The 11644-nt window shown below is 42.5% G+C and overlaps 1 protein-coding gene across 6 annotated transcripts; it reads left to right on the top strand.

The window, feature by feature from the left end:
• The first annotated feature begins 545 nt into the window (after positions 1 to 545).
• On the top strand, positions 546 to 10721 carry LOC310808732 (forkhead box protein P1-B-like). Of its 6 annotated transcripts, none has more exons than XM_083675791.1 (16): positions 546 to 703; positions 3206 to 3361; positions 5426 to 5566; positions 5828 to 5923; positions 6281 to 6407; positions 6557 to 6698; positions 6929 to 7036; positions 7545 to 7632; positions 7747 to 7824; positions 7939 to 8146; positions 8273 to 8349; positions 8482 to 8583; positions 8715 to 8842; positions 9098 to 9155; positions 9313 to 9443; positions 9721 to 10721. In XM_083675791.1, exons 2-16 carry the CDS (start codon positions 3215 to 3217, stop codon positions 9878 to 9880), a joined length of 1791 nt encoding a protein of 596 aa, XP_083531917.1. In that variant the 5' UTR covers positions 546 to 703; positions 3206 to 3214; the 3' UTR covers positions 9881 to 10721. The 6 variants fall into 6 exon arrangements, with proteins under 6 accessions (XP_083531917.1, XP_083531916.1, XP_083531914.1 ...); XM_083675790.1 differs by having other exon boundaries at positions 547 to 703; positions 5423 to 5566; positions 5831 to 5923; XM_083675788.1 differs by having other exon boundaries at positions 547 to 703; positions 5423 to 5566.
• Positions 10722 to 11644: the final 923 nt, after the last annotated feature.

Below are 11644 nucleotides of genomic sequence, written 5' to 3'. Positions count from 1 at the left end.
TTTGGGTTAGGGTAGGAAAGAAACAAATAATCCACGTGCCGCTGCTCTCTTGTACTTGTCGCTGCTCTCTGCTCTCTTTGTGCATTTAAGTATAAGTTCGTCTGAAGATGTTTTCGTTAAATGGCTCTCAATCAGAATCATTCAAGATCTCAGACCAACTGATTGTATGGAGTGGTGCCTTGTGTTTCATTTAAGAATGTTCTGTTGAAACTATTAAATTGTAAAAGCTATATTTTTGCTGATGGGTTTTCAATTGCTGAACAAAATAAAATACTGCAAAACCGCTGCTGGTTGTAATTTGGTTATGGCGTTATCATGGGGTGTTGTCCATGATGTTGTTTGTTTGCTTTGTGGTTCTGATGATGTCATCATGGTCGAAACGTAAACAAACAACAAATTTGAGGTACTCTGATGATCAGACTAGAAGGTATTTTTACTGGACGCACGACCAACCACTTTTACAATAGTGTCGTGGGATCTTGCATTAACATCTTTACAATATTTTTTCTGCATATTTCTTATTTACCGTTAGCATGTTTTGGTAGCTGAGCCCATCCATCGTCGTGGATTTTAGCTTTGTGGATTAGCGCTACTACGCTAGCTAGCTTCCTTCCTTTGCTCTGTTCTGGTAGTAGCTAGTTAGCTAGCTAACATCTAAGAGGGCCCTGGCTTGCTCGTATCTACAACAATAACTCCTGACCAGGTAAGTTTAATCAGACACATGAAAGCAAAGCAATAAGCGTTTGGTATTGTTGTCTCATTTTCTGTTTGCATATCCGTCCTAATAATACTAGTGTACAATAGCTAGCTTGCTAGCGAGCCACAGTTGTCGCCAGGCGATACGATAGGAACAGTAAATGTACCTCCCAGTCCCTGTAAAGTCCATCTCTAGGCTATTGTAACATCCATAGCCAACCAAAAGTCTGGTTGTAACTGTGGGAGATATCTACAGCCACGAATGCAAACTTCACTGACGAACTGTGCATTTTCTCAAGATTTAGCCCACACCCACCCGACCCATGCTATGGGCCATGGCGATAGACTGACATTTCCGAAACCCCGGTTTAACAAGTGCATCATAGTATCAACTCATCTATCAATCCTAATCACATAATCGGCACCGTAGATGACCTGTTCTGATTTGATTTTATGTGTGCAAGATAGTAGCCGCGTTTACAACAGTCGAATTGCATTGAGTGACAGGGCTATGTGTGCAACAGAGAAACGTGTTTCAGTCAAAATGCGTTTTGGTGGCAAAGTATCCTGACTGTATTGACTCACTTGACTGGCTGTTGGTTGTTTACCATAGCCGGGACCTTGTAGGGAACAGAGACAATTTGGTTTTGCCCGGCGAGCTATCTCATTGCCCAAGTGAGAGGGTAGCACTGCCCACGCAGTTTATAATAGGAAATGGAAATCAACTTTTAACAGTGATCTTATCTGTCAGCTATTCAGATGCTAATGCAAAACAGCATTTGCCAATATTTCCTTATTTCCTTATCTACACTTAATTGTTCCTCAGAAAGGTAAATTACCATATCGGTATAATTTGGTTTAGGGCACTTTAGGCACCTTTTGTTTGTGGCTCAGGATGGGGGGGGGGGGAAAGTAATCTGAATGTTGGACTTCCAAGCCAAGGGATCCCAGATGGAAATGTATTGTTGGTATTCAAAAAGCAGCACTTAAATTCCTTTTCCATCCAATTTGGAAAAATAACCCAACCCAAAAATAACCCTGATGAAATTATGTAAACTATAGAACTAGAAAACAACTATCCTTAGTAGTGGAATTTGCCACTCACAATAGGCATTTTATGTAGCCTATTTTACAGAATACATCCTTTACCCCTATGGAGTTTAAGATAAGCAAGAGATGCGACCGGTAGCCTATTGTTTGTTTTCGCTCTATTTGTTGAGTGTTTGTGTTATTGCAAACGGGCGTACTCTGACAAGGCACCTGCTCATGTGTGATCAGTCTACATAGGTACCTGTTCATTCTCCTCTGAGCTCAGTTTAGGCCCAACACCAACAGCTCTCTGCTTTCTTAGCCTTGAGGTAAGGACACCTGTTCATTGATGGTCTTTATACATAATCTTGGCATGTTATTTCGAGGTTAGGCTAGTTTAACTCTCTGTCGTTAAAGTTAATATTAAAGTTAAAGTTACATTGGCACATTGTAACATTGAAATAATGCTTCATAGATAGACTATATATTCATGAAACATTTCTTACATAAAGCCATAGTAACACAGACAAAAACTCAAAACAAATTCCTTACATTGATAGCTTTGGCCTGAGGCCAGTCTTTCCCCAGTTGATTGTTGCTCTGCTAATTTAATTTATGTTTTTTCAAATGTATCCTGGCATTTCCACTTACATGTACAGTTTTCTACAAATTCAAAGGCTTTCCTCTGTGTTTACAGTTTGAGTGTTCAGTCAGGATTCACCTCTTCCCTAGAATCCTCATGTTTGTGTTGCTTGTCTGCTGTGCTGTTTTATGTAGCTCTGGGAAAATCTGACTTTGGGAATGTTGAAGGACATATGATCAGGACGAAACACATGGCCGGGTTAAGCAAAAAATAACGTAATTCAACCTTGCTGTGGGATGCGAATTAACCAGGATTAGGCCTACTTTTTCATTAAGCTTTGAAGTCAATATTTGATCCAATCCAGTGCAAAACTGCATGCTCTATTAATCTACAGAATAGGCTCATAAGAATAGGCTCTCAGTTTCTGTTGATCATGGACTTTAGATTTTTCCCAACTCAGAGAGCTTGTTTGTCTTTAGATTGTCTTGGTGTTTATGCTGGCTGCTTTTGTGTCTAATGTTCCTCAGCTGTATATACAAGACTCTCCCTTCATATTGTGCTACCTGCCAGTGCTGTTTATCACACCAAATGGTTAATGGTAAATTGCTCCAGAAGGACTATGTGTTTGCTCATAAACACCCACCCAGGGCCCCTTTGTTTACCGTAACTATGGCAGCAATCAGTTATTCAACAAATAGTATGCCCCCTCCCCCCACCCCCACCCCCACACACCGCTGTCAGGAGAGAATGTTATGTGGTGAGAAGAGATTAGTTAGCACTGTAAAATGCTGTCTTTCGAATGCGAAGTGTTTGCAACATTAGACCTAGCCTAGCAAAGATGTTTGTTGAATAAAATAGATTGATTTGTTGTTGTTGTTTTTTTTTTTCTCTGGTTAGTGAGTCCAGATGCATGAGTCTGGGTCAGATCAGACAACCAGCACCAGTCCAACCAATCAGACGGAGAATGGGGACAGTGCTGAGAGAGATGATTGGGTGAGCAGCCAAATTCCATCTCCAGAAGGGTCCGGAGTTGATCGCCCAAAGCAACACCAGGTTACTATGCTTGTCAAAACATAGCCTGCATTTCTGCGGTTCACATAGCCTAACTGTCAGAACTTGGCTAGGCTACGTTACAGTTAATGTTACAGCTGTGAAAACCTGGCCTACATGTTAGAGAGACCCTCCACCTGAGAGTGAACAGGGAATGGCTGACCCCCCCAGTCCCTCAGTGTCATGTAGAAGTAGTCAGCCAAATTTCAGCCTGATTATGTCAGAGGACAGACACCTCCGCCCCAGGGATCAACCACAACTGTGTTTCAATGTCATGGATGACGTTTTACAACGCCTTTATTGGACCGCCTCATTTTTCTGTGAAGCTGTCACACCAGTGTTCTCTCTTCCTCAGAGAACTTTCTATAATTGTTATGTGTAGTATCCAATATCCATATTTTCGTGGCAAGTGGGGAGAATACAGAGATGGGGAAGGAGAGCTCTGAGCCATCTTAGACGAGAGGAGGGATCTTGTTGGAGGCGGGATCAGTTTGTTATTGGTTAGATTTGTTTATGCACACAAGTACTCTGTCAGACAGCCTGGCTGTGTAACACAGTCCTCAGCTCTCTCTCAGCCCATGTCTTTCCTACTCTTCCAAGGACAGCCGCTATAAATGGAATTTATGAGGTTTGTTGGAATGATAATGTAGGGTTTTGAATTTCTGCTATTACTTACAGTATTGTATTGTTTGAATTGCTTGCTTGGTGGAAAGCGTTATTCCATATTTGTTGTCACAGTTCTACTCTGTTCATCTCTGTGCATAAGTAGTTATTGCAACTGTCTAAGTCAGTGAAAGAAGGCATACCACCGTACAGTATTTGTGCATGGATGTGTGTGACTGATTCCATTACTGCTGTTTCTGTATTTTGCTCAACAGTCAAAAGCTATTTAGGCTGATACCATTGAATCTATAACTTAGTATTTGTTACTACATTAATTGTAGACTATATTTTTTAGGGTTTGGGAAACATTGGTCTCAGAGTATTCCCTCTGCTATCAGATGGCTGTTTACATACGTTCATGAGTATGTGGCTTTCAGTCACATCGACATAACAATAACAAAAGATGTTTAGACTTGTCTGCCGTCATGGAAACAAGGATTAGGTTTTTGTTGTGATGATGGTGTCCATAGAAATCCTTTAGGCTATTAGCCAGCGCAGTGTCATAAGGGCTTTTTTTTTGTTTTTTTTTGTCATTGCAATATTAACTTTGGATGGAAACTTAATTACCATCAAACCTGTTTAACGCCCTCTGAATTTTTAGATAGGTTAATTTCTTTAATACATGAAAACGTTATCTAAAAGTGTTCACTCCCACTCAGATAAGATAACTATCATGAACATTGGGATCTTTCTGTTTTCAGTCTTTGTTACAGGATATATCAAAGGCTCTATGAGCACCTGCATCAGTGCATGCTGTGGGAAAGGAATAACTCCAAGACAGTCCACTATTATTGTTAGCTTCAAGCCTCTGTGACATCCTCCAGCAGTTTGTTTACCCTAACCAAAACAGACGCAGCCTTGTGAAAAACAGTTTTTTTTGTGGTTTAGACCTTAATTAAAATGCAATCCCGAGTTCTGTTTTTGCAAACATGCCCTGTATCCCGCTCATCCCGTATTCATTATTTATATATGCAACTTTAATTATTCTGTTTATGTTTACTGTAAACAACATCCAAAGCTTTGAGTGTTAGACAACAAGGGAGAGGGAGTGGTAATTGCTAGATGACTTGCAGAAGTTGTTTTTGTTTTCTAATTCCCTGTAAGGCATTTCAATGATGTTGTTGCCATTGTTTTTATTTTATTTTCAGCTTTCCGGTAAAAGTTTTTGTCTTGTTCTAAAGTTACAAGTCGGTAAATCTCAATCTTAAAAGTATAAACTACACATTTTCACTCTCACTGAAATCAGAAAGTAGGTTGCCAATCCCCTTGCGATGCAGTGATATGAATGAGCATGGTTTTACTCGGGTCAACTGAATTAAATTGCTGATGTATCTTTCTCATGATGAGTAGCTACAGTACCTCGGCTAATTATTGCCTATCTGTGTCCCTGTGTCCTAATAGCAGGTTCCAGTGTCAGTGTCCATGATGACACCTCCGGTGGAGACACCAGCTCAGCAGATGCAGCAGATGCTCCAACAGCAAGTTCTCAGCCCACAGCAGCTCAAGGTCTTGCTCCAGCAGCAGAAAGCACTCATGTTACACCAGGTAGAGTGTGTGTGTGTGTGTGTGTGTGTGTGTGTGTGTGTGTGTGTGTGTGTGTGTGTGTGTGTGTGTGTGTTTTTACGTCTGTGTGATGACAGATACAGTATTATACATACGTAAACGGTCTTAATCTGCATTACATGCATTTCAATTTATTATTTTGTCACTTAGCGTACCTTTGTTCTATTATCTCTCTATTGTGTGGCTGTTGCACTGTGCTTGTAGTGATGAAGAAGCCCGCTAATGAATTAACCCCTTCTTCAGCAGCAACACATACAAGAGCTCTGCAAGCAACAGCAGGATCAGTTCAACACCCAGCTCCTACAACAGAAGCATGCTGGGAAGTCCACCAGTCAAGAGGTATGCTGGCGCTCAGGAAATGTCATGAAGAACTTAACTGTGTATTACCAGAGTAATTATAACCTCCTGTTTTTGTGTGTTATGTTATGCATGTAATATTATCCCTTTTACGTTATGCATGTTGCTGTCAACAAAACATACCACTCATTGTGTCAGTAGCTTTCTATTCTAGCTTCACCCTCCTGCTTAGTATTGCTGCCAGGCCTATAGCTGATTCTAGCCTCCCCTCTGTGATCTGTACTACTGGGGTCTGACAGCAGTGTTGCCAGATTTAATCAACAGTCTCCAGCCTGACCAGAGCCTAAACCGCCCAATCTGGCAACACTCTCTGATAGATGTGTTTTTCCCGCCCTGCAGCAGCAGGTCTCAGCCCAGCAGGTAGCCATACAGCAGCAGCTCCTCCAGGTCCAGCAGCAGCACCTCCTCAGCCTGCAGAGGCATGGCCTCCTGTCTGTCCTGCCCCTCAGCCCCTCCCACGCCCAGGGTCAGTGTGCCTTCCTAAACCCCCCTCTTTTACACTCATCCTGCACTGCCTGAGTACTCATTGTTTGCAGTTTCATGAAGGCAGATGTGTTGCTGATGTACATGTAATTGATTATTATTCATGAACTGAATTCTCTGCTTTTGTCTTAGGTGTAAATCAAGGGTTTGAGAATGGCACCAACCTGTGCTCAGGTGGAGAGAAGTCCCCCTCTCTTCAGAATAATCAGCTTTACGGCCAGCAATCCACCACCAATGGGCATCATGCGTTTGGTCCCCCAAAGAGAATGGACAGGTGTGTGTTATGGACATTTTAGTGTCCCTCTCTTCCAAAGGGAGGCTGGTGGAGGTAGAAATCAGAGGATGTGTTAATACCATTCCTCATTCCATTCCATACATTGCGATGAGCCCGTCCTCTGATTTCTACCTCCACCAGCCCCTCCCCTGGTCGTCGAGAGCAGACAAACACATCTCAGGACAGACATGACATTCTATGACGTTGTCATTTATCAACACTCTCTACAGCTTATCTCTGGATGATCACACACAGACCAGCCATCCTCTGTTTGGGCACGGCATGTGTAAATGGCCCGGCTGTGAGACCATCTTTGGAGACTTTCAGGCATTTCTTAAGTGAGTAATGATACTCTCTATTCCCTCTGTATGCACGCATGAACACACGCACACGCACACACACACACACTCAAAGTAAACGGAGTCCATCTCAACTGCTGTAATAATAATTCTAGTGGTCTCTAGAGGGCAGTTACACTGTTTGCTTAGGCTCCACATGTTGCTGATGCATCCCAGAGATGGTTCTTACTTCTTAGGCACGGCTAAGGAATTGATGGACTGTTATTCTCTTCTCCTCGTTTTGGCGCCATTGATGCACATACTGTTGGATTATTGATTTCTGCCGGCGTACACGTGAATCATTTATGAGAGAGTATTTTGTTCTTAAACTATTTATCACAGAGCACTCCATAAGTGATCAATAATAGCCCCGTTGTCTTACATCAGGTGTCGTCATTCTAGCACAGCGCCTGAACTGTTATCAGACAGATCAGTGTGGACAGAGTTGCACTGTCTGTCGGACCACAATGCCCTTCATGAGGCGTGACTGAAATGTGTCTTTCCTCAGACATCTGAACAGTGAACATACACTGGACGACAAGAGTACGGCCCAGTGTCGCGTGCAGATGCAGGTGGTCCAGCAGCTAGAATCACAGGTACAGCCTCTAAAAATACCAACCCCATGGGTATATTTCTGTCAGTTAGGATGTGATTTTCTTTATTTTCTCTGCTTCTAAATATATGCATTGTTGGTTCTTTCCCCCGCGCAGCTCATAAAGGACAAGGAACGACTGCAAGCTATGATGTCTCATCTCAATTCATGTGAGCCAAAACCAGCAGCACAACCGGTAAGTCTTCACAGTCTTTGTATTTGTCAAAAATATCCAAGTTTGCTGAGCCGCTGTTTTGTTGCCCTCTAAGGGTGATAATTGGTTGAAAGCTATGTTGTCATGGTTCCTCAGGTGAATCTCGTGTCCAGTGTCTCCTTCCCCCAAGCGACGTTCCCCAAGGTGCCTCCTCTCATGAGTTTGTCTCAAAGTGCCACTGCGCCCTCCACACCCCTGACGCCACTCAACGAGTCCTCCCCTGGCCTCACCCCCAACGGTCTGTACGGTGGGAGTCCCGTACGGAGACGATACTCTGAGAAATACTGCAAAACTATGAACCAAGGTGAGTTAACACCTAACCCTAACCCTAACCCTAGTGAAGCACAGTGAGTTAGTAAACCAAGGTGAGTTAACAGTGTTATAGTAAGCCGAAATCCAATGTTTTGTGATGTTGTTTATATTTCAACAGATATTGTTCAGAATAAAGAGTTCTACCTGCGCACTGAAGTTAGACCCCCATTTACATATGCATCGCTCATACGGCAGGTAAGGAACCGCAAGCTTTTATTTATTTTTAATGACCTTTCCTGTATCTAATGATGATGCAGTAGGATCTGCTAACAGGAGTCATGTATATTGTTTGATCTTTATTTTGTGTCCTCTTTCCATTTTTTCCAGGCATTATTTGAATCACCTCACAAACAGCTGACGCTAAATGAAATCTACAATTGGTTCACACGAACCTTTGCGTATTTCAGACGCAATGCAGCAACATGGAAGGTATTAAGGCTATATCATATGTCTGTTTAACGGTTATCTCTATATGGATATGAGTACACTTATCCTTACGCTGAAGCGCTGGTGATGACGTGTCTTAATTTAATTGGTTGTTGTTTTTTTTAACCCCACAGAACGCAGTGAGACACAACCTCAGCCTCCACAAGTGTTTTGTGCGTAGGGAGAATGTGAAAGGAGCTGTGTGGACAGTGGATGAGATGGAGTACCAGAGGAGAAGGCCCCAGAAGACCACTGGGAATGGGTATGTTTAAACCATGATTTGCCCTCTCAGCTAACCTGGTGGTCCCAGATCAGTTTGTGCTGTGTAGCATGGCATCACAACGATAGTCAGAGTTGGCTATGCGGCACAAGCGGATCATCTGGGTCAGCACAGCTTAGTTAATATTGCCGGAGCGTCCTGATTACATCACAGTTGGTGCCGATAGCTTGTCATTGGTGACTTGTGTTTCCCACCTGTGTTCTTTAACATGTCATGCATGGTTATGTTTCACTGCAGATCTCCTGCCATGATGAAGAACACCCACGGTCAGAGCTCCTCTGTCTTCAATCCTCAGGTAAGGGAAGCGCAATCTCTGCTGCTCTATCTATACTTACCTCATCTAATAGGTCATTTTCAAGTTTGACACTTCTCATGAATTCAATTAAATTCAAGTGTGAACAGGTCTTATTCTTCCTATGCTAGAAACCTAATTAAGTGTTATCTCCACCCAGGCTGGAGGTTCAGACAGTAGCATGTACAACTCCCTGCCCCAGCTGCTCCAGGATGAGATAAATGGAGCATTCTGGCAAGGAAATGGATCCCACAGTGACAGCAGTGCAGAATACTCACCACGACAAGCTGCGTGAGTGTTTCACCCCTTAGAATTAGATTTGGTTGAAGAGATGTGGTTCTCAGCTTAGCATGGAAATGGCTGATGGATGTATGACTATATCAGTTCGATTTGGTTCTCTTCTGGATAGTCCTATGTGTGTTTTGATGAAGGTTGTGAGACCGAGACTCTCTTCTATTGAGAGAGTGTATAGATGCATAGATTTATTTATTTAAGCCAGCACATCTACAATTCCTCACCAAGCCTCTCCTTTTTCCACATCGTGACTTTTCTTTGTTTACCAACTCAGTGTAAAAGAAGAGCAAGTGGATGAGGAGATATGCGAGAGTCTGCCCCCTGAATCCCCTGAGGGTGAGAGTACGGATGAGTGTCCAGATGGGGACCATGATGAAGACTGTGGTAGCCCAGGCAAGCCCAACCTGCAGCTGCATCATGTGCCTTCGCTCTGACACACAGGACCAATCTGTCACTCTCCAATGCAAGACTACCACCACACTGATGCATCAAATGACTCTTGGAACTGCTTCACACACACACACACACACACACAAGACACGCAACATTTCCCTATTGAGGAATTACTTTGTATTTATTTGTGTTTTATTTAGGATATTTTGTACTCACTGTTGTATGGGCCACATCAGTATGTGGGGGGTCTTGTATCTGTTCTGAACTGACATGCAAAGTGACGACCACTGACGAGTGGAAGACCGCTGTGTATGACGTCACCCGGTCTGTACCACAGAGACATGACTAGCTTTAAGCTGTGGTCACTTAAGCTGTGGTCACTGTTAATGTGAAGCAGTACAATGAAGCCCTACGGGGAGTTTTTTTTCTTTTCCTCTTGTTTTTTTTTCTTCATGTTTCTCTCCTTTTGAAAAATGTGTATAGGAATAACCAAAGCAATGGGGATGTTTATGGTCAGCACTTCATAATGAATGTCCCCCACCCCCATCATGGTTGTTTTTACACTATGCTGTCTCCACAGCCAGATATTAGCAGCCTCTTTTGTTCCAGTTGTGACATGATATGAATCTCTGAGAGTGAGGTTTTATTGGTTTCTTTTGAAAGGGAACCAAACACTGCCAACAAAATATCATTAATGTAACCCTAACCTTCAACCGGATTAATTTTTTGTGTGTACTATCTCCTCTCCTCCACCCCCCCGACTCTAAACATTGAGCTTAATTTCTTTGTCTTGAGTGCAAAAACTTTGATCTTGTAAATGTACATTGCCATTATTGAGCACTAAGACCTGTCTCTATAAATAATAAATTCAGAATGAATTTCTGTGTGTGTGTCTGTGTGTTTGTGTGTGTGTGTGTTCAATAAACTTAACAGAGAGAAACCACACCTATCACTTGCGGCGTTTATCATCATTGTGTGTACAGTACAGCATGTGTAGAGGTGAGTTATGGCTTGGGTACATTACCGCAATGTTTTAACATTGCGGTAATGGCCTCAGTTCAGTGGCTTAGTGGTAATGAGCATCTAATGGGAGGAAGGGAGGCGAGGTGAAGTAACCATTTGGCAGGAGACTCATTCACTGTTAATGTCTTCATCTAGAGCTCACACCGTTTAAAAAAGTCCAGCCGGCTTTATCTATAGCATCACGGTAGGTGTGACTGAAATGTCTTGACAGTTTATGGTCATTAGTGTAGAAAAAAGCCACATTTTCGCCATTATGATGTTATGCAAAAGCTGTAGTTGAAATCAGTTATATTATAATGATGGCACAGCTAACAGACATATACGATTAATCCTTAAGTTAACTTGTAAATGAGTGCTTTCCATACATGGCTATGGTGCATAGATAATTATAATAGCTACTTTCTAATCGCCATAATCAAATAGATCCCGCTGTCAAGAAAGCGAAGCCTATTTGCGTTGTCTGATTGGCTAGAATCACCGTGGGTGTGTCTGCAAGTGTTCCGCGCTCCTTCCAACATCACTGGTACCCTAGCCTGCCGAATACACGCATCGGGTGTTTTGATTGGTCTACATTTTCTCTACATTTTTGGCTAACCTTCGTGACAGTCGGTTTCAGGTAAAGTCCTTTGTTGTTGTATTGCGCTTCCAATATATTCCCAATAGCCTTCGTTGTATCTCACTTGTGTGCGCGTGCAACCAGCATGCTATCATCTGTCTTTAAATCTCTAAAACTATAATGATATCAATCTATTATTAAATTAATGTCTTAATCAGATGACAAC

This window comes from Argentina silus (genome assembly GCF_951799395.1).
Source record: "Argentina silus genome assembly, chromosome: 8".
NCBI classification, from domain to species: domain Eukaryota; kingdom Metazoa; phylum Chordata; class Actinopteri; order Argentiniformes; family Argentinidae; genus Argentina; species Argentina silus.
Note: the sequence above shows the minus strand (reverse complement) of the source record. Positions and strands in the feature narration are given on the sequence as shown.

Coding starts and splice junctions, on each gene's coding strand:
- LOC310808732 (XM_083675788.1), top strand. CDS start 3,215: ATGCATGAGTCTGGGTCAGATCAGACAACCAGCACCAGTCCAACCAAT. Junction 6,408..6,556: donor CAGCCCCTCCCACGCCCAGG/GTCAGTGTGCCT, acceptor CTTTTGTCTTAG/GTGTAAATCAAGGGTTTGAG. Junction 7,037..7,544: donor GACTTTCAGGCATTTCTTAA/GTGAGTAATGAT, acceptor GTCTTTCCTCAG/ACATCTGAACAGTGAACATA.